The 26364-nt window shown below is 56.3% G+C and overlaps 11 protein-coding genes across 11 annotated transcripts; 5 read left to right on the forward strand and 6 right to left on the reverse strand.

Annotated features, from left to right (window-relative positions):
• Positions 1-859: 859 nt before the first annotated feature.
• On the reverse strand, positions 860-1881 carry PSEUBRA_005865 (Cyclin, N-terminal; the record flags this gene model as incomplete). The annotated part of the gene is made up of 3 exons (XM_016439284.1): positions 860-1103; positions 1194-1363; positions 1438-1881. The coding sequence occupies 3 exons, from the start codon at positions 1879-1881 to the stop codon at positions 860-862; spliced, it is 858 nt and encodes a 285-aa protein (XP_016290046.1).
• A 521-nt stretch (positions 1882-2402) lies between these two features.
• On the reverse strand, positions 2403-3671 carry PSEUBRA_005866 (DnaJ; the record flags this gene model as incomplete). Its single annotated transcript, XM_016439261.1, has 1 exon — positions 2403-3671. One exon carries the CDS (start codon positions 3669-3671, stop codon positions 2403-2405), a length of 1269 nt encoding a protein of 422 aa, XP_016290047.1.
• Positions 3672-4845: 1174 nt separating this feature from the next.
• PSEUBRA_005867 (Cyclin, N-terminal) lies at positions 4846-5908 on the forward strand (the record flags this gene model as incomplete). Its single annotated transcript, XM_016439282.1, has 2 exons — positions 4846-5480; positions 5596-5908. 2 exons carry the CDS (start codon positions 4846-4848, stop codon positions 5906-5908), a joined length of 948 nt encoding a protein of 315 aa, XP_016290048.1.
• A 263-nt stretch (positions 5909-6171) lies between these two features.
• PSEUBRA_005868 (uncharacterized protein) lies at positions 6172-6810 on the reverse strand (the record flags this gene model as incomplete). Its single annotated transcript, XM_016439264.1, has 1 exon — positions 6172-6810. The coding sequence occupies one exon, from the start codon at positions 6808-6810 to the stop codon at positions 6172-6174; it is 639 nt and encodes a 212-aa protein (XP_016290049.1).
• A 1212-nt stretch (positions 6811-8022) lies between these two features.
• Positions 8023-10026, forward strand: PSEUBRA_005869 (ATPase, F1/V1/A1 complex, alpha/beta subunit, C-terminal; the record flags this gene model as incomplete). The annotated part of the gene is made up of 2 exons (XM_016439257.1): positions 8023-8194; positions 8576-10026. The coding sequence occupies 2 exons, from the start codon at positions 8023-8025 to the stop codon at positions 10024-10026; spliced, it is 1623 nt and encodes a 540-aa protein (XP_016290050.1).
• A 411-nt stretch (positions 10027-10437) lies between these two features.
• On the reverse strand, positions 10438-13407 carry PSEUBRA_005870 (ERCC4 domain protein; the record flags this gene model as incomplete). The annotated part of the gene is made up of 1 exon (XM_016439271.1): positions 10438-13407. The coding sequence occupies one exon, from the start codon at positions 13405-13407 to the stop codon at positions 10438-10440; it is 2970 nt and encodes a 989-aa protein (XP_016290051.1).
• A 1561-nt stretch (positions 13408-14968) lies between these two features.
• PSEUBRA_005871 (Dihydrofolate reductase domain protein) lies at positions 14969-15801 on the forward strand (the record flags this gene model as incomplete). The annotated part of the gene is made up of 2 exons (XM_059465632.1): positions 14969-15240; positions 15318-15801. The coding sequence occupies 2 exons, from the start codon at positions 14969-14971 to the stop codon at positions 15799-15801; spliced, it is 756 nt and encodes a 251-aa protein (XP_059321681.1).
• A 190-nt stretch (positions 15802-15991) lies between these two features.
• On the reverse strand, positions 15992-17035 carry PSEUBRA_005872 (Sterol methyltransferase C-terminal; the record flags this gene model as incomplete). The annotated part of the gene is made up of 1 exon (XM_016439268.1): positions 15992-17035. One exon carries the CDS (start codon positions 17033-17035, stop codon positions 15992-15994), a length of 1044 nt encoding a protein of 347 aa, XP_016290052.1.
• Positions 17036-17687: 652 nt separating this feature from the next.
• PSEUBRA_005873 (Ran-interacting Mog1 protein) lies at positions 17688-18400 on the forward strand (the record flags this gene model as incomplete). The annotated part of the gene is made up of 3 exons (XM_016439260.1): positions 17688-17767; positions 17855-17983; positions 18061-18400. The coding sequence occupies 3 exons, from the start codon at positions 17688-17690 to the stop codon at positions 18398-18400; spliced, it is 549 nt and encodes a 182-aa protein (XP_016290053.1).
• A 448-nt stretch (positions 18401-18848) lies between these two features.
• PSEUBRA_005874 (uncharacterized protein) lies at positions 18849-20840 on the forward strand (the record flags this gene model as incomplete). Its single annotated transcript, XM_059465634.1, has 1 exon — positions 18849-20840. The coding sequence occupies one exon, from the start codon at positions 18849-18851 to the stop codon at positions 20838-20840; it is 1992 nt and encodes a 663-aa protein (XP_059321682.1).
• Positions 20841-21086: 246 nt separating this feature from the next.
• Positions 21087-25079, reverse strand: PSEUBRA_005875 (Phox homologous domain protein; the record flags this gene model as incomplete). The annotated part of the gene is made up of 1 exon (XM_016439263.1): positions 21087-25079. One exon carries the CDS (start codon positions 25077-25079, stop codon positions 21087-21089), a length of 3993 nt encoding a protein of 1330 aa, XP_016290056.1.
• Between the last annotated feature and the right edge of the window lie 1285 nt (positions 25080-26364).

The raw sequence follows: 26364 nt of genomic DNA on the forward strand, positions 1-26364 counted from the left end.
GTATCATTACCGCGCTTTGGCTTGTTTGCAGGCGTATGGTACCGAGATCGATCAAAAAAGCGAGATACAAAATTCGGTTTGAGCGAGGCGGTGTTGCAAGATCAGCTCGCCTCGCTCCAAAGTTCGAATCGGGGTTCGCCAAATCCAAAGTGAAGAGAGCATCGGTTGTCGACGGTCCTTTCATCCCCCGACCCTCTGATTCTCTCCGATTTGCATGAGCCAACAATGACCGCCTGAGCTCTGATCGACGACGGGCCTCCGCGGTCGCGAGCTTGCCTGCAGATCCCGCCCCCGAGTCCAGGTGTCTTCGGTGAAAGCTCGAGTCGCTCTCGCTGCTCGGAGCACGACGTGCAGGTCTCAGACTCATGTTCCGCACTCTGTAGCGGCACGAAGCAGAGATTGTTGCCCTTGACGCAGCCAACCCAGAGGGTCCGGAGGGGTAATCTAAAAACAAGTTGCCGAGCTAGATCCTTGCCACGTTTTCGCTCATCGCCGGTCAAGGATCGACGCTCTGCGTCCGCGACCCGCGACGGCTCAGACAATACCCTGTAGTGGCTGCTCGGTGCGCTTGACGCTCGTCTGTGTGCAGAGAGCCACTTCAAAAGAGTGACTTCAGTGCAATGGTCTCGTTCTCTGCATAGAAGCATTGCTCCTCGGCAGCTTCCTCTGCTCATCCTGCTTGATCTGGCTATGCCAGCTGGACTGTCCGTAGCAAGATCGGAAAGAGCACAAGACCGAGAACGTAACGGTGCCCCACGTCTGTTTATGCCACCACCAACCGCAGTTGAGCACATTGCTGGGGCTTTCGCTGTTGCCTCTGCGTGTGTCTTGCGCTCGATACAGTATTGGCTTGCTGTCTTCATTTCGCATGCTGATCGTGGAATTCGTATACATCCTTCTCGATCGCTGATGCAACCTCCGCAGCTTCCGCCTCGTCTACGTCAAACACGTCCGTCCATGTCAATTGACGCCCTTCCGCAGCCTTGGGCGGCCATTTTGCCGTGAAATCGGAGGCTGAGAGCTGCATCAGCTGACAAGCTCGATAGAATGCTCCGGCCGCGAGCACCGGCGCCTCAAACATGACGCACGTTGCATCTCTCATGCTGCCAGTCAACAAAAGATTGAAAGCGCAGGGTTAGTATATTATGGCTGCTTGCAGCTTGTTGAGCGTTTTGCGCTCTGCTCATGCTCACCTATCGTTGAGAATGGTCCATGCCAACCGGACGAGGGCGGTGTCGACACTCAGTCGACTGCATGCCTTGACCAATATCTCGTGCGGGTGTTCCACAATGAGATCAAAGCAGAGCGTCTCGAGCACTGTCTCCTCCGACAGTAGAATCACGTCTCGCCAGCGAGCAAAGTCCTGGTCGTGTAAGAAAGTCAAATTCGTCAGTCGAGCTTTGTCAACACCAAGTGTCAAGAGAAGGGATGGCTTACCTGGTGACCAGGATCTGCTCGATATGTGCGTTGCAGCCATTGCTGGCTCCCGGTCGGACTTCCGTCAAGGGATGCCATGGCTGCGTCGATGACGCTGGGAAGCTTTCGGTGCGACTCTTCCACCTTACATGCCAAGAAGACGCAGGTTGCTGCGATGTCGTAGTGTGGATGTCCGACTTTGCTCGTCCCGTATTCGAGCGGCTTGCGCATGTAGAAGCGATGCAGATAGATGGCCGCGGTGTTCATGACATGTTGCGGCAGTCGCATGTATTCGCCCATACGATAGATTAGCCGCACTCCTTTGTAGCGTCGTGTCTTTTCGTCGATTGGATCCAGCGCTCCTTGGAGGACAGAGGGAGTCAGCGCCAGATCCGACTTGGAGAAGAGCCATTGGTCGTCCGACGCTTGTCCCGCCGATGGGCGTGTCCCAGCAGATGCTGTCATGTTGCGCTCATCCTGGGATCGTGATGGTGGTCGACCTGAGCGAATGCAAGACCAAGACAATCTTGTCAAAATCGACGCACGGATACTTCGAAGTCGGAAGTCGGAACGCCCTTTCCAGCTCGCTCGGCAAAAGTGATGACGATAATTGGGGCTTAGAAATATGAAGAGAAAGGCTCCTCCATCAATGACTTCGCAACTTCTTCGCTTTGCACCATGTCAAGCGGCAGCACGCATCATCAGTCATTGAGCAACAACCTCAGACGCAGCTGTTGAAGCTCAAGAAATGAAGCGTGAAGAAATATAATTTGCATGAGATGGGACTGTCTGTGGGTATACAAATGCGAAGATGCGAGACAGATGCAGAAACTTGCGTAATGTCCATGTGGTACAAAGGAAACAGGAATGCGGTGAGCTAGCAAAATTGTTCTAAGGCGGAGCATACGAGCTGATCCTCTCAGGTCAGAAGAGGAGGCTCTCGGGTGGCGGTTGCAGAAAGTCGGCGTCTAGCTTGAAGCTCGATCCTACACTGTCGCTGCTGGCTTTCCACCCATCCATCCTTCGCCTGCTTCGAGAAGATTGACCATGCCCGTAAACAGAGCCGTCGTGGTGGGGCCAAGGAAGCCCGTTTGCAGCTCCTTGATCTCCTCTGGTGGCAAGGCGGCCGCCTCCTGATCTGTGGCGGGACCATTGTCGGAGCCTGGATCGCGACGTTCGGCAGCTCGCCGCGCAATGCGGGCGTCGCGAGCGCGCACGTACCGCAGACGTGCATGCTCGTCCGATCCGAGCGCGCCAGACTCGCACTCGCCTTGCAGGCCGAAGCTGTGGTTCGCTTGCTTGTCGTCGTCCTCGCTCGAGCTATAGTCCGATGATTGCGCGCGCAAGTCTTCGAACCATTGGCCAAACTCCTTGCGGTCGTAATCCTCAGGGTTCTGCATGGCCTGATCGATCGCCAAGGGAATGCTAAGGGTGACTCGGGCAAGCTGCAACGTCAACCGAAGACGGCCTGGGATGTCAAAGTAGGAGAGACCACGCAGGTCCTGCTGAATCTCGTAGAGACGAGACATCTCGTTGAGAAGGACGCGCGAATATCTGCGTGTAGCTCGCATGAGGCGTGAGAGCGCTCTGAATTTGGCCTCGATACTGTTGATGTTGGCATCGCTGTACGTGCCCAGACCGCTGTCGGCGAGGACCTTGAGCAGAGCCTTAACCGAGGTGAAATCGCCTTCGAAGAATTCGACATAGACGGTGAAGAGGACATCTTGAAGGGTGGCGTCGGCGAACGCTTCCCCGAATTCGTCATCGAAAGCATCGTGAGGCGATTTGCCGTTGAACATGGAATGCGTGTGAGGAGAGAAGTCGTATGCTTGCCGTGATGCAGGTTTGGACAGAGTCTCGTAGGCGAAGGCGAGCTTCTGGAATGCGATGGTCGAGTTGGGATAGTCGGGAAATTTGTCAGGATGACAAGATCGGCTCCTCGTCAAGAAGGCACGGCGGATCTCGTCGTTCTTAGCATTCCTTTTGATGGCCAAGACCTTGTACAGGTTGTCTTCTGCGATGATGTCTTCAATGATCTGAACCTTTGCCTGGAAGGTATCGGCTTCAGAAGGGCCTGCGTTGCTATTGAAGATGTCGACATTTTCGTCAGCGTGGCCAGCCTCCTTGCCGCCGTCGGAATTGCTGGCGCTGCCTCGTTGTCCTGTACGACGAGCGCGATTGACCTTGCCGATAGGCGCTCGTCTGGACTCCTCGCTGACAGCGGCTCGGTAGAATATGTTTGAAATGAACGACATAGTGCCTGGCGGATGCGGGTACTGGTATACTCGTTGCTGCAGACACGAGCTCGAAAGACGCTATGTGGGTGTATGTGCCTTCGCTGGTGAACAATCTGGTGCAGATGAAGATGAAGCAGTCAGAGCAGCCGCCCAAGAAACTTGCGCGTGCCCTGTGGCGCTTTCCCGAATGAGAGCTATCGGACAGTCGTCAAAGTCTGGGTGCGTCTTCAGCGTTGCGGAGACATGATCGGCAAGGGCAGGCTCGAGAAAGTCGACCGTCGAATGCGGCACGGATTCGATTGATGCTAAGCCCGCTGAAGGCTGTGCTTTGGGCTATCAGAGAGTCAGATAGGGTAGCGAGATCTTGAGCATGCCTTTTCGCTGATCGTATCGTCTTAGTCAGTCGTCGTCGTCGTGGGTTGAGTGGCGGTCTTGAGTGTCACGATGCCACGCGTGGATCCAGAATTGGCCAGCAGGATACAGCGGAAGACAGAGTGCTGCGATACAGTCGGAATGCGTCGTGACAAGGAGATGCTAAGCTTCACTTGATGGTCGTCGTTAGGAGGTGGTCGTGACAGATAACACCGAACCCTGGCAAGGCGAGTGGATCCCGCCGACCCTTTTCACAACCAACAAGTGACACACGATATGCCGAGCCTGTTGAGCGAGGGACCCTTTTATCGCTGTCAACTGCAAACAAACACCCTCATTGCAGCCAGGCTCTTTGTGTGTGTGTTTCCTGTCTCTCTGTTGGACTCGATTTTGAACCAGAAATTCTTAAATTTGTGAAGAATCAAACTCATTTCTCTCTCTCGCTTGGCCTGCTTGCGCCTGTTGTGTTGGCTATGCTTTCACGAGCGCTCCAAACGCGCCTTCTCAAAGGCTTGGGAGGCGGAGGCGGCGGCGGCGGCGCTCGAGGTTTGCGTGTCTAGCAGCAAGGATCTGACACGCTGAAAGTGTCGGTCTCCTCCACCATCAATCTGTCGCTGTTCTTGAAACCACCACCTCTGTTGCACTAACGGAGACAAGATAGCCATGGCGAGGAGTAAGGTATAAGATGGCCCGAAAACCTCGATCGCATTGATCGTCGAGCTCCTTCACGGCTCTCGGCGATCGCAAGCGCTCCTTTGGCCTCGAAAGCGACCGCAGCGGGATCTCATCAATACCTTCAGAGAGAACCGACAGCACAAAGATGATCCTTAACCCGTTGGCCACACGCCAGCAGCTGGCGATGACGCCTACTATGGCAGAAGGGCTCACATTTGATCTCGAGATGGAGCTCAGGGCGCTCGGCTGCCAGATGATCCAGCAGATGGGGGTGCTCCTACAGCTACCTCAACGAACCATGGCCGCAGCTCAAATCTTCTTTCAACGTTTCTGGTATACCTCGTCAATGTGCGACTTTTCCGCCGACAAAGTCGCCGTGAGCGCTCTCTTGCTAGCGTCAAAGCTCGAAGAGACCCAAGTTGGTCTCAGACGCCTGATCAATGCATACCACTACGTCGCCTTCCTTCTCACCAGAGGCGCTCGGCCTTCCGCGTACGTTGGTCTTGCCCACGACTCTCTCGAAGTAACGAGCCTTCGGGACACAATCGTCGTCTTGGAGATGCAGATGCTCAAGCGGCTCGGCTTCCAGATGCAGGTAGTGCTCCCGCATGCACTTTTGGTACAGTACCTGCGAGTGCTCGGCCTCACGGACCCCAACCTCAAGGTGACTTTGAAGCCTCACGAAAATTGGGACGCAGAATGGTCCACTCCACCGAGTGAAGGCCGCTCGGAAGAGACTGTATCGCTGGCCCAATGTGCGTGGTCCTTCCTCAATGATGCGTGAGTAGTTCTATCGCAGCGCACGCCGCACTTGCTCAGAGAAAGTCTTGATGGCGCTGACTATGACTCCTTTCGTTCCCACTGGGCCTTGATATGCTGACCTTGATCGATGTAGCCTTCAAACCCCCGTACTGTGCATCTTTGGTCCTCACGTTGTTGCATGTGCGGCCATCGCACTAGCAGCAGAGATGGGCGAGCCCTGCGTGGTCTTGCCTCTCGAGCCTGCGCCCTGGTGGTTGCTCTTTGATGCCTCCGAGCCCGAGATCAAGATTGCTGCGTCGCATCTTCTCTGGCGCTACCACCACGAATCGTCCGTCCCACATCTTGCGGATCTTCTGGACCGAGACAATCTACGCAGCTATATCGCCAAACGTCCCGCCAGTCCGAATTCTCATGCGAACGATTGCCAAGTTCACAAAAGCTGGTAGTCACGCTGTTGTATCAAATGCTGTTCGATGGACTGTACTTTCATTGAATGCTGCTGCTGGATGATGTGTTTCTGATGATTGTGCTGAAGGAGCCTGCTTAGCGTAGCGAAACGACCTAGCTCGGGAGGATCGTCGAGCGAAGCTGATGTCGAATCGACTGAGGATCTCTCGGGCAGTGATGCTTGATGCATCGTCGTGGTTCTGCCGCTTTGTCGAAAGCTAGTGGGGTCGTAGCAATCTTACAGCCTGACTGAGGTACATATCTACTCCTCGTCATCGTCGCCGTTATCATCGTTTGAAGAGCCCTGCGCGGCGCCTGCCTTGGCCTGAGCCTTCTCCTGCTTGGCGGTCTTGGCAGCAGCAACCACCTTTTTAGGATCCGAGATGGGGTTGCCGTCCTTGGCAGCTGCGACACCGTGCTTGAAAGTGGTGTCGTCCTTAGGCAATGCCGTCTCGCGCTTGACGTTCTTCTGCTTCTCATGAGCGTCCTCGTCCGAGATCTTCTGGGAGTGGAGGTGCTTGTCGCCCTCGGGAGCGTCGTGGCGCACTTCGGGGCGCTTGACCTCTACGAAGCCTTCTGGGTGCTCGATGCTACCGTCGGGCAGCTCGACGGGCTCCTTAGGAGCTTCGGGCTCCGAGTCGTCCTCCTCCTCATCGTGAGCTTCGTCGTGTTTGGAGCCGTGGTGACCGTGGTCGTCTTTCTTTGCGCCCGGAGCGGTGAGGTAGACAAAGAGACCTCCGAAGGTGATGACCGAGGCGATAGCCCAGGGAGCATCCGACTTGGATGCAACTGGACCGGGGGGGTTGGTTGCGTATCTTCGCACAGCGAGACGAGCAAGCGAAGGACCGGCTGCTGAGCGAGCCAATGGCCTAGCAGATCGAGAGAGGGACCTGGCAATCATGATGATGTTAATGGTGTCGCAGCAGAGGATGCGAAGAGGTATGTCGATGATAGTGGATGGACAAAGTGGAAAGGTCTGGTCACGCTCCAAAGAGATGGACCATGCTTCCGATTTCTCGTCTCGATGCGACTGACGCAACTGCCAGCCCATTTTGCCAAAACGGGAGGCATTTCGCATCTCCCACCTCTGGCTGCGATCTGCGATTTAGTTTCTTCTCAAATCACGAATCAGGCCGCGACCCTCCACCACCCTTTCTAATGTCGTAATTGTGCTGCGTAGATCAAGGGTACGGATTCGGCGCTTGATGACAGGATGTTAGAGTTTCTTTTTCATCATAAGACCATATTCTCGCACGTGTCGAAGACCTTTCTCCGAGCTGACCGGGAGAGAACGGAGAAGAGCTCTGCCTCTGCACCAGACCTCAATCTGCCTTCAAGCTGGTGATAAGACCTGCATCAGCTCAACTTGAATTACTTTGAGAGCTATCGCCGAATGAGCAGCACGTATTAGCCACCGCAGCAAGTGATGAGGCTGAGTGTCGACTACAGTGTTAAGACATGTCTTCATGACCCGGGAAGAGCTATGGCTGGACCGTTGGCATCAAGGTCCCGGATCCGCTCGCGTCGAGCAGAAGCAGGACAAGAGAAACACAGGCCAGATCCTTCTTCCTGCCCCGCGAGTTGGCAGGGGAACGTGCGTAAACTCACCCACTTCAATTCAAGTCTGTTTCGGTGGTCAATTCCATATAGGGATTCTCAATTTTGTTTGATCTTCTTGGAAATGCGACTACAAGCCAGATAAATGGTCTGGCTCTCGAATGAAATGATCAAATACAAATCCTGACTTTGCGCGCTTCGACCGTTACTTGTCTCGTTCTCATTCGTTGAAACTGATCGGTGAGCTGCTTGTTGAGGTGCGATCAATTTTGCAGTGGCCCAGCCAGACATCCAGCCAGCAATCCAGCAAAGCGCAGCGCCAGTCTGTGTCCTTTGACCCGGCGTGAACGGACGGTTTGGCCAATTCCTTTCTTCTTGTGGCTCGAGGCCGCGAAGGGAAGACTGAGCGTGTGTGTGAGTGAGTGAGTTGCGATCGAAGGGAATTCTTCGGGCTTGTGTTTGTGCGTGCTGGCTGCCTCGTATTTCTCCCTTTCCCTTTCCTTCCTACTCTTCCGTCGTCATCCTCCTCATCCTACTCATTCCCATCATCGACATCATGCCCGTCATCCAGCGCACCGCCGTGCGCGCTGCTAGCCGCTCCGCCCTCCGAGCCCGACAGAATGTCGCCGCTCTCTCCACCGTTGCTCGTGCCGCTGTGACCGCTTCGTCCAGCGTCCGTGCTGCTGCTCCCAAGGTCGCCGTCGCTGCCGTCAAGCCCGCCGTTCAGGGTAAGTCTTCATCTGTCCATTGACTCTTGTCGCCAAGATTATCGACATCGCATCGGCATCATCATCATCAGACGAAACCTTCCGCAGTTGGGCCCGAACCAGTAGGGAGTCTGCCGTGGCATCACGAAGGACAATCAGTGGGATCATGAGATTTCAGCATGCTATCACGACCGTCGGCCATCGCTTGCATGCATCATATGACCTCCGGCATTGCCTTGCATCGTTTGCATCGCCTAAAGGATGGAGGACACGTCGTCTGCATCGACGCTCGGCTCCATCGCGCTTCTCCGAACGATGTCGATGATCGCGCGCACGCAACAGCCCTAGAAAAATTCTTCAGGCATGCTGACCATAGCAATCTACTTGACTTATTCTGAACAGCTCGTGGCCTCGCCACCGAGGCTTCCCCCAAGGGCCAGACCGGTGCCGTCAAGACCGTCATTGGTCCCGTCGTCGACGTCCAGTTCGACACCGAGCAGCTCCCTGCCATTCTCAACGCTCTCGAGGTTCAGGATGTTCAGGGTGGTGGTCGTCTCGTTCTCGAGGTCGCCCAGCACCTTGGTGAAAACACTATCCGAGCTATTGCCATGGAGGGTACTGAGGGCCTCGTCCGTGGCCAGAAGGTCGTCGACACTGGTCTCCCCATTCAGATCCCCGTCGGTCCCCAGACCCTCGGCCGTATCATGAACGTCATTGGTGAGCCCATGGACGAGCGTGGACCTATCAAGGGCAACAAGCTCGCCCCCATTCACGTCGAGCCCCCCGCGTTCGTGGATCAGTCCACCAAGGCCGAGGTGCTCGAGACCGGTATCAAGGTCGTCGACCTCCTCGCCCCTTACGCCCGTGGTGGTAAGATTGGTCTTTTCGGTGGTGCCGGTGTCGGCAAGACCGTGCTCATTCAGGAGCTCATCAACAACGTCGCCAAGGCCCACGGTGGTTACTCCGTCTTCACCGGTGTCGGTGAGCGTACCCGTGAGGGCAACGATCTTTACCACGAGATGATCGAGACCGGTGTCATCAACCTCGAGGGTGACTCCAAGGTCGCTCTCGTCTTCGGTCAGATGAACGAGCCCCCTGGAGCCCGTGCCCGTGTCGCTCTTACCGGTCTCACCATCGCCGAGTACTTCCGTGACGAGGAGGGCCAGGATGTGCTTCTCTTCATCGACAACATTTTCCGTTTCACCCAGGCCGGTTCCGAGACCTCGGCTCTTCTCGGTCGTATTCCCTCCGCCGTCGGTTACCAGCCCACCCTCGCCACCGACATGGGTGTCATGCAGGAGCGAATTACCACCACCAAGAAGGGTTCCATTACCTCGGTACAGGCCGTCTATGTGCCCGCCGATGACTTGACGGACCCTGCCCCCGCCACCACCTTCGCCCACTTGGACGCCACCACTGTGCTGTCCCGTGGTATTGCCGAGCTTGGTATCTACCCCGCTGTCGACCCCCTCGACTCCAAGTCGCGTATGCTTGACCCCGCCGTCGTCGGTCGTGAGCACTACGACATTGCCACCAGTGTCCAGAAGCTCCTCCAGGACTACAAGTCGCTCCAGGATATCATTGCCATTCTGGGTATGGACGAGCTTTCCGAAGAGGACAAGCTCACCGTCGAGCGTGCCCGTAAGATCCAGCGTTTCATGAGCCAGCCCTTCGCTGTCGCCCAGGTCTTCACTGGTATCGAGGGCAAGCTCGTCTCGCTCAAGGACACCATCTCGGCCTGCAAGGAGATCCTCCGCGGTGATCACGATGCTCTTCCCGAGTCCGCCTTCTACATGTGCGGTGGTATCGACGACGTCAAGAAGAAGGCCGAGGAGATCGCTCGCAGCACCTAAGCGTCGACGCGAAGATGACATCCATCCTCTGCTCAACTACGCCCTGAGTCCTTGACCCCGGCACTCATGCCTCTTTACGATGGTGCCGGAGTCTTGTAAAAACCTCATCCTCATAAATACAAATCAATGCTCGAAGTATACAGGAAAGCCCTCGATCGCTTCCGTCTGTGTCATTTCAACGCGTCTCAACAATGCCTTGTCACCCCAACATGATGAGTTCGCAAGCCCTGGGTGGCGTCAGTGCCTTGAAGACGACCATCAATGCTGCGTCTTCGCCAGATCAGATTGCTCCCACCGCCGTCCTTGAATTTGCCGATCCCTCGACCACCGGTGCCAGCTCGACACCGCCAAAGGTTCTGAACACCGATGAGAGGAGAGGCTCTGATTGCACGTTGATGAATGCTTCACGGATCACAGCCCCCGTTCGATGAATCGTGCGAGCTGACGCGCCGGCTCGACGCCGATCAGCTCACTAAGGTCCTCGTGTGACATGTTGCAGAGATCCGAAATGTCCCGCACTTGGCTCATGATGTAGCGGAAGTTCTTGGTGTTGACGCCGGGCAGAGCCCGCAGTAGGTCTTGAGGACCGAGATTGAAGGAATGCTCGCTCGACGACTGCCAGTCAGCGCGCTTGACGATCTCGCTCGTCGTGGTCCCCTCCGCTTCCAGAACGTCGTCCAGACCTACCAGTGCCACTTTAGCAGCATCCGGTTCATCGAAATTCGACTTCAAGTCGGCAAAGATGTCGGCAGTGGCAAAGGGAGAGCTGGACCAGATGACGCGCAGTCTCGGAAATGCTGCGGTGAGCAAGACCAGCTTGGCTTGCACGTCGAGTTCCGTGCCGGTCGCTCGTCCAGCGGTCTTGCTGTCGTTGGTCGACTTGAGCGAGAATGACTTTTCTTGGTCAAACTCGATAAGCAAGATTGGGTGCTGATAGTGAACGCACATGAGCTCGCACTGGGTATACAGTCGCCCCGAATTGAAACTCTGCACCAAGTCCGTAAGGCTTTTGCGCTCCACGCACATTGTCGGTGTCAAGACGTAGTCGCCTACCTGTAGCGTGCATGGAATGACCTGGATGTCGGCAGCATGCAGCATGGATGGCAGACTGGAGCGAAATTCACGCATGTCGACAATGATTCGCGGAGGTTCCGCGGTCGCCGACCGCTGTCCTCCTGCTACGCGGCTGCTGATGGTGCGCAAGAATCGCTGGTCGGCATCCTCAGCGATCGGCCTGCCATCGGCGGAAAGTGGCAGCGCCATCATCGACTTTTCCCGAATCAGTCTCTCGAACGACTCTTTTTCCCTTCGAAGCGCAGAGAGGTATCTCTGCTCCTCGACCGAATCGGCGTAGATGAGGAAGTAGACCCGCACCCCGACGCCGGGATTCGTGCTGCGATACACTTCGACTCGCCGTACGAATGCGGGATCTGGATCATACATGATGACGAACCGAGGTCGGAGCTCTTGAAGAACTTTGTCGTCCTGGTCACCGCGGTAAGATCGAACAACGACCAGATTCTCCATGCTGAGCATTCCGAAGAAGGCATCGAACTCAACTTCGTCGATCTCGTCAGAGATCTGCTCAGCTTCGAGCGTAGACGATCCGGTCTCGACATCGGTGGCCGCTGATGCGATGAAGTCGGAGACCTGCGCCGCTTCGCTTACGAAGTTTGCCTGGCCGGCTGCGTCGGTAGCACTGCTGAATCGACCGCTCGCCGACTGCGCCGAGGAGCCGCCGCGCTGGCGTCGTCGCTTGTTGATAGCAGCCTGTTGACCGTTCCTATGCGCCAATTTGCGCTTCAAGGCCTCGTTGATCGGACCAGCCTGAGGCAAAGAAGTCTGTGCCGCGTTCGAGCCTGTTCGCGAATCGCCGTTGCTTTGGCCGTTCTTTTGCTCTGCGTTCAATTTGCCAAGCCCCGCTTTCCAGAAAAAGTACGACCGCAAGAGTTGCTGCATCAACTTTTTCCCTGGCTCTCCGGGAGGACATTCGTCCATGGACGAGATGATCTGTCGAAGCTGCATGCTGGTCCTCTCGGAGCCGCACATGATCAAGATGGTGTTGCCTGCTGCCGACTCCGATGCAGCGAAGTTGAAATGGATCTCTTGCTCGACTTCGTCCAAGACTTCTTGAAGTAGCTGCCATTTTGGATTTTCCTCCAGGACCGGCTCAACTTCTGGTGGCACCGGGCCTGCGTGAGTTGATTGAGGTCCTCGGCCCCCTTCTGCTTGCCTCAAGGCTTCCTCGTCGTCTGCATATGCCTGATCTTCAAGCGCTGCTGCTTGCTGACACCGTGCCTCGTCCCAAATGTAGACCCTGCGCTTCGCCTCGTGGAAGATAACGTTTGCCGCGTCCATGAATAGCCAGGCGGATTGATTTTGTCGGGTTGTGCCTTTGGATGTCGTTGTGCTCGAAGCCAGGATGGTCTCGAGATACGAGTTGAAAGTGACGCAGTCATAGGTGAGGAGGTAGTTGAGCAAGCTGCGTAGCGTCGTAAGGTCTCCGACGAGCTGCTTTGTTTTGGCGCTGACCTTGTGCCAGATGGGATCTAGCTGCCTTCGTACAACGACATCGAAAGCCCGGAAAATTGCATGCTCTATCGAGAAATCGTCCGTCTCGACGTTTGCATTGCCCCGCTTGAGCTCCGAAAGCGATGCATCAAGACATTCGATGATGGCTGTCTGGATATTGCGCATCGACCGACTCAGCGGCTGATGGAGCTCGACCACGTCTGCCTTGCGTTGGCCCAGATCTTTGCTCGTCTGTTGATGAAACCTTGGCCAGAGCTCGACCTTCCTGATACGTAGCTGGCTTAGTACCGTCTGTAAAGGGCTGATTCCCATGGTGAAGTGCTCAGGGTTGTCCGAGAAGGCCTTGAGGAAGCCCTCCTTGTTTTCTTGTCGATAGATCCTGGCAATGAATGCTTCCACCGAGGTCGGCGTCACCTTTTCGGCGTGAAGAACAACCAGACCAGTGATGAGACCCGTTGGGATCCTTTTGCTGAGCATGTCGACCACAAGGATACGTGAAGTGACGCTCATGATACCGCCGGACAGATACATCTCCGAACGTTGCTTGGCAGGCATCTCGTGATGAATGGCTCGAAGCCCAGGTTTGCGAACGCCGAGCGTCGTGAGCTCCTCCCCGATTCCACTCTCTTCCTCGGATGTGGCATTGACCAGGATAACGAGGCTGTTCGGCGAGTCGTATATGCGCAGGATGGTGCTGACAATCCTGCGGAGGCCGAGGCCTCTCGCGATGATGACCAGAGCATCGCCTTCGTCCGGACTGTCGTCCTGACCTGGTACCAATGAGTTGACGATCTGGCAATGGAACGGAAGCAGACCAGCTCGCTGCAGGATGCCGCTGTGCGACGACATCGTCGGAGAGGGCACGCAGGCCGAGGTAATGCTGATGTCAATGGAGACCGTGATGGTGGTGGTGGGGGTTGCTTGCGCAGGATTCAGTGATTGCAAGTACACTCTGCATTCCTTGTGGAGGGCCAGGGTCCAATCGAGCTTCCGGAATCCGAACCCATCGTCGACGGCTGTTGTCACCCACACGTCCGTACTCTAGCTATAGAGCTTCGGCTTACGACGCCACGCTCAGCCAGTTTCTTGCTCGCTATCGTCAAGACAGGACAGTAGCAATTCTGGTGTCAGCATCACATTGACGGTAGCAATTTTGGTGTTAGCATCCCATTGACGATGAGGGAGGCTGCTCCCAGGCATTCAGCCCTCTGTAAGTTTTTCGCCTCGATGTGGCATCCAAGAGCACATTAGTCAATCCGAAGCAGTCAGAATTCTGCTTTTCTTTATACAATTGCACGACTTTAGATGGCACATGAGTTATCTGGACAAAGAGCGTGTTTTCGCAAAATCAGTCAAGGCAAATTGCTCCTTAACGTCTTTTTAACTTACTTGCAATGAAATTGAGACTTGGAGTCGCCGGAGGGAGCAGCTGATTCGCCTCTAACTTAGCCCGCGCAACACTCTTCCCGAATTTGTCGATCGATCGAGCCGCTGTGACAATGTCAGGGAAACGAAAAACAGAGCAATTTTGCAGCAGAGAAAAAAATCTAGCACTCCGTTGCACTTTTTGGCTTTCACAATTTTTCACTGAAGTCATTTGACTCGGTCACGATTTCACTTAGCTTCGGTCTTTTGCGATTTCTCTGACTTTTTTCGTCTCTTTAGCTTCCTTCTGATGCTTTTTTTTGAACGAGTGCTGCGCTGCAGATCTGCGGTTCCGGAGATGTGGCATCAAAATGTCCGAATTGGTGGGAATGTCAGCAGAAAGTTCGTACATCGAGTTCTCATGACTATTGGAAAAAAGTTCATCCGAAGATGGACCATCATTGAATGACGCCTTGCCAGGCAAGGCGTCGGGCAAGACCGTCTGGGAGTTCGGATTGGGGAGCAGACATGCTGGAGGGAGGCCATACGAGGTGATGGTGGCAGGCCAGTCGTGGACAGGAACGGGAAGTGTCCCTTGCTCGGGGAGGGAGCATCAGGGCTGTAGGATTCAGAACGTGCGTACAGGCAGATGGCAGATGCAGCAGCGACCTAGGGGTAGCTGAACGTAGGGCGACGAAGCAGCCATGCTTCATACAGCACGAGATGCCAGCCTGGTCCTCTTGGGAAGAGCACGGAGAAGCACAGGCAGTCGTTTGCCGTTTGTGGAGAGAGGGAGGGCACGCGCGACGCGTACAGTGCTTGCAGATCCGCAACTTCGGGAACCGAAGAATTGTTTTATCTTCCTCGACCCGGTGTTGTTCTTTCCGCCATGGCTCCATTGCCGCTTCCGAAATCATCACCACCCTGAACACCATCACACCTTCCTATCCGCCAAAAGACTATCGAGCATCTCATCTAGCCAGCGGACAAATCCTACGCTCCCTCTTGCGTTCACACAGTCCATCACAGAACATCTACGCACCCTATGCCGAAGCTCAAGCTGGCGACGGTCGCGGCTATGTCGTTGACGAATGGGGTCGGAAAGGACGGCGGACTGCCTTGGCGACTGAAAGGCGAGATGGCGTACTTTCGTAAAGTCACAAGCCACGTTCCGGAGGAGGCGGAGCGAACAGGAGCGCGAAACGCCGTGATCATGGGAAGGAAGACTTGGGCAAGCATTCCGCCAAAGTTCCGCCCGCTCAACGGCCGGCTCAATGTCGTGATCAGCCGAACGTCCAGCCCTCAAGATCTGGGAATGTGAGTAGTACAGCCGATCTTGATGTCGAGTCAAGACCGATACTGACCATCGTAGTACTCTGATCGATCGACGACAGCGAACCGGACTCGAAGGACGTGAAAGTGTTCTCATCGGTCGAGCAAGCCCTGTCGCACCTAGCAACTCCGCAAGCAAATGTCATCCGTGTCTTCGTAATCGGCGGCGCACAGCTTTGGACGGATCTTCTCCATCTGGAATCGAGCGTAGCAGTGGTGGACAAGCTGCTAGTGACTCGGATATTGACACCTCGGTACGAGTGCGATGTATACTTCCCCGAGTTTAGGACGCAGGAGCAATATTCGAAGGAGCTGGATCAGGCCAATAAGATTCTCGCAGGACAGGAGAAGAGCAACGAGACAAAAACACCGCACGAGGGGCCATCGAGTCTCCTCAAGCAGCAAGCGTGGACTCAGGCGTCAGTAGAAGCGTTGCGACAGTATCTGGGCAGCGCATGCCCGCCTGCACTTGCGGAATCGCCAGACATGCTGACGAACGAAGGCGAGACGTGGTACGAATATCAGCTCTGGGAGAAGACTGGTTGAACGATGCTGATCTCTGAATGGATTTTATTCCTTGCAATTAGATGAAGGTGTCCTACGATGGCGAACGCGAAGTGACAGTGTGAATAAAGCCGGGTCGGGAGCTTGATGATGTATGTGTAGTGCTATGGTCCGACCTGTGGTCAGACGGCGTACGATGGGAGCAGATGGAGCGTTCTGGCGGAGGCGGCCTTTACTTGGACTCGGGCTTGCGGCAAACGAAGAGCATCATGGGCGTGAAAAGCTTGGTGCGGCCACCGTCCACGAGAGCATCGGCGGCCACTACGAGCGAGGCACCGACCGAGTGAGTACCCTGCGGTACAAGACGAAGCTTCTCGAGGACCTTGACGGCACCTTGGGTGGTCGCACGGCCGACCTTGGTCATACGAGCGACGGTGAAGTAGTCCCAAACGGTCTGGCAATCCCTCAAGCTTCCGGCGATGGGGTAGTACCAGGGGATCTTGTCGCCACGGTCAGCGAGGTCCTCCTCGTGTTCAATCTGGAAGCCGACCTTCTTGAGAGCGTTCCTGGCGTTCTGGATGGAGCGCATCTCGGGGATACCGTCACCGACCTCGATGCCGTGAGCGATTCGCTTGTGCTCAGGGTTGGTAGGGTCCCATGCGTCGGTCATGCACCATTCGTAGACACCGAAGATTCCTCCGGGCTTGAGAATCTTCTGGATCTGACCGTAGATGCCTTCGAAGTTGGGAGCGTGGCAGGTGGCCTCGATGGCGTAAACGGCGTCGAAGCTGTTCTCGCCAAACTGCTCGTCGAGCTTCATGAAATCGCCCTTGACGAACTCGACCTGAGCCGAGAGACCGGCCTTCTCGGTGTACTTGCGAGCACGCTGAATCTGGTACTCGTTGTTGTTGAGACCGACGACGTTGACATCGGCGAAACGAGCAATCTCGCGAGCGGGACCACCGACACCGCATCCGACGTCGAGAACGCGCATCTTGGGCTTGAGGTTCATCTGGTGGGCTAGGTAGTGCTCGTGGCGAGCGATGGCCTGCATGAAAGCCTCACCGGGATAGTAGCGGGCAAAGTGGAAGTTCTGGCCCCAGCCGTACTCGTAGAGGTCGGTGGCACCATCGTAATAGCCGTTGACGACCGAGGTGTACTCGGAAAGGCGGTTGGCCATGTCGGTTTCCGAGTCATCCTTGGAATCCTTCTGCCAGAACTTTGTGTAGTTGGCGATCCCCTCGTTGTTGCGGACGTTGGTAGCGGTAGGAGCCATTGCTGTGTGCAGCAGGACGACGAAACGCAGAGAAAGATCAGCACGAGGTCGCCAAAGGTGACAGCGGGCAAGTGCGGTATGCTACTCACTGAATGTCGTATATACAGGGGAATGGATGTAGGATGTGTGGTAGTGGTTGCCTGAGAAGCGACGAGGATGTACCACTGCGACTATGTTTGTGCAGCGGCACCGCTTCTTCCCAAGCAAGATCGACAACCGACAGACAGACAGACGCACGTTGGACAGCGCGGCACATCACGGCGGAGCGAACACGCACACGCAAATCTCATGATTTCAGGTTCACGCTGAGCCAAAGTGGCGCGTTTTTTCCACCGTTTAAGATTCCAAAACGCGAAGAAACACCAACACAGCCGAGCCAGCCGAGCGCGGGACCAAGCCTTTTCAGAGGATCACGGATTGACAGGGTGCAGCCAAGTCCCTGCGACAAGTTGTGAGTTCCAAGCTTCAGCCCAACACAGCCAAACGCTGCTTCAAACAAACATGCATGTGAGTTGACCTGGCTGACAGCAGATGACAAAGCAAGACCACATCAGTCTTCACCTCCACCCTTCCTCTTCTCTTTCAGATCGATCCACCCGCTCTTCTGACAGCTTACACTGGCTTCGACTCGATCTGCGGTCGTCCGTACACCATGACGCAAGCGAGAGAAACAAGAGCTCTGTTTGGCGGTGCCATCACTGTCGAATTGCCCAAAGGCTTCATCGATGCAAGGTATGTTCTAGCTTATCATCTCGCTCTGACACAGTGTCGCAGGACTGACAACGTTGAGCGCGACACGCCTTTTGACGACCTATACAGCGACTTCCGACAAGTACCCGACAATCAAGAGGTGCTGGTTCGCGATGATTCGGACATAAGCCTCATCATCGAGGTGCTGCAGCTCGCGACCGACGAAGGAGCCGACGAGAACCTAGACAAGGCCGTCAGGTAGGTCATCAATATCCTCATGCCGAACGACGAGCAGCGCAGTGTGCTGACGTTCTCATCACCTTTCTCTGCAACAGATTCCACTTCTCATCTCTCGCACATGACAACTCGGCCAGCAGTTCTACCGTCCACGAAACACACACCATATCACAAGCGACAATACCGCCCGCCACCCCACAACCGGCGACACTCACAGGCACCCAGCTCGTCCGCAAGTTCGGCAAAGCTACCGAGCCAGAAGAGCCTGTCAACATTCGTGTCGCGCTTTGGAGACTGCCGGCCAAGGGAATTGATCTCGTCCTCAGCGTCAATGAGCCTGGCAAGACGCAGGACACCCCTCAAGCCTCTCAGGCACAAGACGCTTTCGAATCCGCCGCAGCGTCTCTATGTATCCGTGACTGGGATCTGTTCGCATAGCACTTTGTCGCAAGGCAATGATACCACTCCTGTCTGATGCCCGTCTGTGCGGTTGAGTAGGGTATGACGATTGAGGTAACAGCCTGATACAAAAATTAAGACTCGCCGTGAAAATCACCGCGGACGATTGTGTGTTGGACAGGGTCCACTCGATTACGTCGCGTGCGTGCGTTGCCAGATGCGGATCCCTTTCCCTGCTGCCTCCACCGCATCCCCATCCATCCTCGCCATCTCCATCACCAACCCATGGCTGCTGCTTGACCTGAGCCGCGCAGCAATCCGATCAGCACCAGCGATCGCTTTCAGCAGAATGGTCAGCCCGCGCTAGCGCACCAAACTACCTCCTGCCATTCCGAGGACGGGTCATCACGTCAGGAAGTGCAAATGATTCCCCCGAGGCAGACCCATCTACACCAGACCTGATTCACCACCTCTCCGGCCCGCCGCCATGTCGCAGTCAACGCCCACAGCGGTCGCCAAACGCAAGGTCATGGGACGAATGGATGCTGCGCCTTCCGAATCTCCTTCCAGCTCTGTGACCCCAAATGCGCGACCACGCATTGTCAGAGCTCAGCATGGCTACTCCTCGCCCTCCTTCTCCAACAATGTCACTCCGACCGCCACTCGTCCTGCGCCGGGCACTGGTCGCGCACGCGTGGACATGTCTGCATTTGCAAGTCCCTCCTCGGCTGCATCCAGTCCCGCTATGTCGCCTTCTATGGCTGGCAGGCCGGTCTCCGCCTCTACAGCTGGACCAAGCACGATCACCGCCCGAATCTCAGCGCCCTCGCCCACCGTGCGGTCCACTCCGACCTTTCACACCAGATCAGGCTCCACGGTCGGTATCAGTGCCTCGTCCTACCGGCTCGCAGAAGCCAGGCTGGAAGGTCCCATCGATCCGAACTCCTTACGCTCGCCAAAGGTCCGAGCAAGCAATGGCAGCATCGATTTGGGCCGGAATTCGCCCGCCGTTGCCTCTCCAAGCCCAAGACTCTCGGCGAGCTCGCAGCTTGCCTCAGCCGTAGCAATCAAATCGCCCGTACCGCGAGCAGATCAGTCACCGTTTCAGAAGCCATCGATACCCTCTACGTCGGCCCGATCTACCTTCAACGTACCAAATCGAAATCTGCTTTCGCCGCAGCGATCTCAGGAAAGTCTCGACCGAGCCGCCACCAGACCACAGAACAGATCTCCCTCGCCGAAGTTGCCGCCAGCTTCGCCGTCTCGGACCGCCCTTTCATACTTTCCGCAGACGAGTCCACCCAAGCCGCACCCATACACGCGTCATTCCGAGCCCATCGTGCCTGGTCGACAGGCATCCATACCTGCCACTGCACCCCCAGCTGTCGCAAGTGCAGAGTCGACCAGACGTCTCAGCTCGACCAATAGCGATGGGAATTCCGTCGGCAAACAAGTACTTGATGTGATCCTGCCGAGCGACTCACAAGCTTCGTCCAGCCTGAATGCTGCCGCCCGTTCGGAGCCCGGCTCAGCGATGACCACCGGCCGAGCCTCTTTTCGTCCTACGTCTGCATCACAGCGAGCCGCATTACCTTCTAGTTTCATGGACCTAGCGATGGCTGCTGTACCGTTGCGTCCAAATGCTGAACACCGCTCCAGTTATGCGTCCAGCACCTTTTCCACGCACTCTGCTGCCAGCCAACCTCTTTCGCCCTCTTCCGAAACGCCGCGATCACCCAGCGAGGTGGGAGAGGCCGATGAGGCACGTGTCCATCGCAAGCTGCTCGACCTCGAGATCACCAACAGGAGTCTTCTCGCCATCAACTCGGCGCTCGAGGTGACCAAGCTCAAGCAGGCAAGAGAGATTCGCGAACTGAAAAAGCGGCTGCGAGACGGCAAAGGTCTTCCCGTCGCGGCGACTTCCCGCAGCTCAGCGGGCAGTGCGGCGTTCAGCGACGAGGACGATCTCACAGATAGCGACGACGACGATGACGATCTCTTGGTCAAAGACGATCCGGAGTTGGAAGCTGCCCATCAACGCTGCAAGCTTCTCGTGGATCACATGGTCGAACAAGCGCGGAAGGCCATCCTGGCAGAGCACGACAAGCCTGAACACACTGGCGGCAAGGTCCTGCATCCGGCCGAGCTAGAGGAAATGCAGCGAGAGTTGGACGAAGACGGCAACAACGCGGAAGCCGACACCACAGCAGCCACGGATCTTTTGGAGTCCTCTGTGACATTCGACAGTTCCGTTGCAGATTTGAGTCAGAGTGGGCACCTTCCGTCGAGCTCGTCGCAGTTTTCCGAGCTCAGCGAACTGAGCGGGATGGACAGCTCGTTGGCATCCGTGTCTCTCCAATCGATCGACGTCGTCTTTTCCGGCGGTGCAGACTCGAACGCAACCTCTCGCGATGGATCAGCTCCCAACATGCCGTACGGTGGCAACCTGCCAAGCTATCCAGACGTGTCCATCGACTGATCCCGTCGTATACTCGATGACCCAGCATGATTATCCCCATCCCTTGTCCCTCTCTGCAATGATACCCGCGCTTCTCCGCGCTGTCAAGACTTTCTCTGATGCTTGATCTGGCAACGACGCTCTCTCTGAGGGTGTCGTCGACTTGAGCCGCAGCTCAGCCCCCGACAAGATGATCATCACGCACACGAAAGAGACACAGACCGAAGAGCAGAGCTGTGACGTTTCGTTTCTGTTCAGTCAATAACTTCATCCCTTCGCTGCCAGTGCAACGGACGGCACGGCGAGCAGCTCATCCACAACGACGTCCAACAAGCTATAGATGAGATGCTTGTTCAGCCGCTTGTTCTGCAATGCGGAGAACACTCTGCGCGTTCCCTTCCTTGCGTTCTCGCGGCCCACAAAGTTGGCTGCGAGCTCGGGGATGAGGGTCGCCAGCTTGCTGTTCGCATTCTCCCTGAGCAGGTCCTTCTCGGCCCTCGTTCTCGGCGGGGTCGGTTCCTTCAGCACGCCGTTGGGCCATAGACTCGCTTTGAAAGCCGTGACGTACCCGGTGATGGACGTAGGTGAAAGCGCGGCAGAGAAGGTTTCGCGGATCTTCCTCTCCACCGTCGATCCAAACAGTTGCTGCAGCAGGATGACGATGGCTTGACGACGGAGCCAGTTGTTCTTCTCGTCCAGCTCGAAAAGCTCGGTAAAGAGATCGCAGATGGGCTCGGTCCAGTACGTGGTACCCGCGCCTGCTGCTTCGCGCAGCTCAGCATGCGTGGCATCTTTGTCCATCGCTTGAGACACCATGTCGATATCGGCGATGCCTTGGACCAGGGAGGCACTCGACTTGGTCTGCATCTGCGTCGAGAGACGTTGGACGACAACGTCAAGCATGGACGGACCGATGCCGATCAAGTCGTCGAGGCCTTCGGCGACGCCAGTCATGCCTTTGAACAGAGTCTTGACCAATGCACCTCCGGGGAATGCAGCAGACTGTTTCCCTGGTGTTGCCGGGCCGGAGCTAATTGGCTGTGTAGGGAAGGCGGCGTCGCTGGAGGCTCGCGACCCGAGGCTAGACGTTGTGGCGGTGGGATCCTGGGAAAGGAACATTCGTAGTTCCTCACTCTCGCAAGCCACTTTGACCCTCACCAGAGCCTGCAGATACTTCTCCAACGACGCTTTCCGTGCATCGACGAAGGGAGCGTGCACGAGGCCGACCAGCCTCTTTCCTGGAAACTCTGACTCGAGAGCCCGAACCTCGGCGAATCGCTCTTTCAACGCTTGATGCAGAGCCCAAAACTCCGAGTACCTTCTGCCAACGATCCAGCCACGCGCTGTCGAGGTACTGACTTCACCGCCTTTGCTGGGAGCAGTGGACTTGCTATTTTGCTGCTCCAGGATGCCAACTTCGATGAGATAGACCGCGAACTCTTTGCCTTCGTGGTCGATCGAGATCATCGTGTCTTGGATCGAAATCTTGGTCTGTCCGGGGATCAGCTGAGTCTCGGCCATCTGTTGCTCGAGCTGGCTGCGCTGCCATCGGATGTCGCGGGCTTCTCGTCGGACGGCTTGGATCGATTGAGCCAACAGCCGCGTCTCGCTGCTTCTCGCACCTGTCAGCTCGGCTTTGCGGGCCAGCGCCTCCAAGATGTCCGCTTGAGCTTCAAGCTTCTCGAGCTGCGCATCCATCTTCTGGATCTCATTGCGCAGATTGAAGCTCGGTAGGCCAGCGAAGGCGTTGCTCGGCCCGAATTCGTCGAGGACCGAGATCGCTGTGGTTTCCCGAGGTGTGCGAGGTCGACTAGCATCGTCCGAGTTGCTGAAGTTGCCGCTTCCCTTCCTGCTGTCGGTCGAACCTGCATTCACATCTGGATCGCTGCTACGTGCCGAGCTCTTGCCGCCGGTCGGCCCTGACGATGCCAACGCGCCTGGACGCTTTCGACTTTTGTCGAGGTCGTCATCGATGATGCTTTGAAGCACGCTCTGCAGCTCGTCCATCTTCTCGACCTGGATAAAGTCGGAGCTATTGTCGCCCTGCTCATCGCCGTCATCTTCCTGTTCGTCAAAAAGCGGATCCTCACGAAAGAGCGGTGTCCTTCCGTCTGGTCCGGCGTGCTGAGTCCGCCCGCCGATGAGGATGTCCAAGTTGTCCGACTTTGCACTCGCTTTTGATCTGCTGCCGCTGGGCGAATCGCCAAAGAGGTCGGGCTGCTTCGCTTCGGCGCCCACGGGCTTGTCCGTTCCGAACAGGTCCGAGTGCTCCAAGTGGGACTTTGTCGACCGTACGACCGGACGTTGTACCTCCACAGCTTTCTGGCCCATGGAAGGCTGCGCCTCTGCGGCCAGCGAACCTACACTGGAAGCAAGACCAGCGGCAAGATGAGCATTGGGGCCCAGGTCTTGGGCGGCCTTGACGAACAGTTCGCTGTCGCGGAAGCGCGGCCAGTCCTCCACCTCCATGTCTTCGTAGATCTCTTTCTGAGCGTGCAAGACGTCACGTCTAACGCGCATCACCTGCAGAGCCGTGATGGAGACCTCGTCGTCGACCCTGAGGAATTGTCTGGCACTCTCGACGTATCGCTGTGAGACCTTGATCGCGGGCGAAGAATAGTAGACCTTGTCGAACATGCGAAGGTCCTCTTTGAGGGTCTGCACGGCTGCTCGGGATGGCGGAGAGGCACTCGCTGCAGCGCGGAGCTGCTCTCGGTCCGTTGACGGATCCGGTTCGGCGTCTTCGAGGGGATTCTTGAAGGACTCTACAAAAAGCCAGAATTGGACTAGGACGGATCTCTTGCGACGGTCCATGAACTCCATGAAGAAGGACAGGCTGGATGGATTGAGTAGGACATCGTGGAGCTTGACTCGAGAGGCATTCGGGTCCGCGCCTGCCGAGACTTTGGCTGACACCGTTGGAAGGCCCTTGTCGGAGCCAAGCTGTGCGATCTTCTGATCAGCGAGGGCATATGCAGTCTCGAGGCGTTTGAGATAGGATTGAAGCTTTGCGCGGGAAGAGTTGGATGGCTCTTCAGAGAGGCGTTCTAGGTTTGTCTTTGTCTTTCTGATCTGTACGGCAATGTCATTCTTGGTTCTGCGAACCTCGAGTAGAGAAGTCGCGTGTTTGATGGATCGCAGGAAAGCATCGAACGACTTTTGGTCCGGCTTTTTGGTCTCCTGCGACCAAGGCAGGAGGTTCTTGGCCTCGATGTCGATGAAAGGCACAGCTCGTGATTTGCCGGTCTTGATGCTCGAGAGCGTCTCTTGCTTGTCCAGAGCATCGCGCAACTTGCTGACCAGGATCTGTTCGTGGATGACGGCACCGGCTTTCTGCTCTAGAAGGTGATTCCAGAAGTCGGGATCGCTGATGGACTCAATGATCGCGAAAAGGATGGTGCAGCTGAGCAGCTCGCGAACGATGATCTGAACCGAAGGGCTCTCGCTCTCCGGATATGGCATGAAGACACGAAGCAGACGAGTACACACCGATCGAAGGAAGGCTTGCTCTGCAGGTCTGGTGTTGGGACTGCTCATGTCGCCGACGGCGGGATGAAGACGACCATTCTCGAACTTGCGAGCAAGGAAGAGATCGTTTTGGTCGCTCTCGAAGCTGGCGAGCTGAGCACGTTCGGAAGGCCCGCGGAACGCGGCCTCTGCTTTGCGGTAAGAACGAATGTGCGCGCTAATTTTGGGAGTCAGCCTGCGCACGACGAGATCGGCATGATCAAGTCGCTTGATGGTGGCGGTAACCTTGTCGAGCGCATTTCGAATCGTCTGCTCCACTGCCTGGACAAACTCGGGGGCCGAGTCATTCGCAGTCGGATTGTCCGACCCTGTTGCTAGGGGAGTGTGCCATTTGCAGACAAAGTCGCGCAGAATTAGCTCGACGATCTCGTCTGTGACTCGAGTCAGGGCCGAAGCATCGGCGCGCTTCCGTGATGGAGCGGATGCTGAGCTGTGCGATTCGCGGGCCCACTGCAGGCGCGTTCGTTGTGCCGACCAAGCTGCCGGCGTGAGGAAGGCGAGGCGTGGTAAGGATCGGAGGCTCTCGTGAGAGTAGCGATACCGTCGGTCGCTCTGAGCGTCAGCGATGTGGCAAGCGTAGAGGAAAGCAGCAAGCAGGATCACGGACCAGCCGAGTAGAAGGAGCGGAGAAGCCCAGAGCAAGCCGGTCCAGTGCAGCCGCAACGCAAGGCTGAGGAGCAATGGCGGGACGAGCGCCAGCGACGCAGAGATCACGAGTGGTCGACTCGACATCCTTGCGCGGCTCAGCCACGTTGGACGACTTCCGTCACCGTGAGACCCGATGTTATCCGAAGAACGAGAGGATCGTGGGAGGATCGATCGGAGGAGCCGATAAGGTGATGCTGTCGGACGACGACCGCTTCTATAGCGATGCTGATGGTCTTTGCATCCTGCGGGATGCTTCCGCCGGTGCGAATGGCGGGGCGAGTACTATCGCAGCAAAGTAGCTTGCAAAGGACGATTTGACCTTCAGGTATTGGCGATGGAACGATGGCAACAGTCTCGTGAGATTCACAGACCCCCCATCCTATCGTGTCAATTCGAGATTCAGGGTCCACCTCACCGTGTTGCGTGTTGAGTTGCGGCACACGCGAGTTTCGTGGGAAAAAAGCTGGAGAAATCCGAGCTGCACCCCTGAAGTCTGAGCGCTGAGAAGCGAGCCTCGCGTAGCGCGCGAATGCTCAGCGTATCGGCGTGCTTCCGTGGGCAGGTCTCCTCATCAAAGTCACATTACCATTCCCACTCAAACTCTTCGCAGTGAGAGTGTGGCTGAGCAATGCATCAGTGACACTGAACTTCTGTGCCTCACGGCAGCGCTCCGCTCTTAAAAGAGTGTCGCATCTCCCCACTGACTCTTCGGTCTGGCCTGAACTGCCGGAACGGTCCGACCCAGTCGCTCTGAAAGGACCCGAATTCGTCTCACGCCACCTGACCATCGCAGAGAACGTCATGCGCTGAGACGGGGAGTGCCGAGCAGGAGAAAGTGATTCGAGCTTCAGCGACTGTGGCAAAGCCCACCCTTCTGCGTTCGTACCGGCGTTGCTCTTCTCGAAATTTCGCCAGCTCTGCCGGAGACGTTCCGCAGCTCAGACCTTTTGCTGCGCCAATCCTCGGGGAAGACTTGCGCTGGCTGGAACAGAAGCTGAATGTGTCCCGACGGAAGCACTGACAGCTCGAAGGCCATGCCGACGGTGCTGCTTTCTTGCCGCAAAGAAACGGCAATACGCTTCGTCGCCACAGCGACGTGCTCGTCCGTGATCAAGGCAAACAGCAGACAGCACTGCCGACAGACAGCCTCTCAATGTGTGGCTGAGCTCCGTGCGGGTTCCTACTCCATCGAACACACGCAGCTCAACGTCTGAAGCATATAAGCAGGCCCCTTCGGTGGCTCGGATTTGAATTGCAACCACACCTCAACTTGATCCTCAAACACCTCCCACTACACTCACAAACGTCTCATCTACATACTCATAGAACCTCACTACAGCTCTACGAATCCCATCTAGACCTCTTGCCA

Source organism: Kalmanozyma brasiliensis, assembly GCF_000497045.1.
Source record: "Kalmanozyma brasiliensis GHG001 unplaced genomic scaffold PSEUBRA_SCAF7, whole genome shotgun sequence".
Taxonomy (NCBI): Eukaryota; Fungi; Basidiomycota; class Ustilaginomycetes; order Ustilaginales; genus Kalmanozyma; species Kalmanozyma brasiliensis.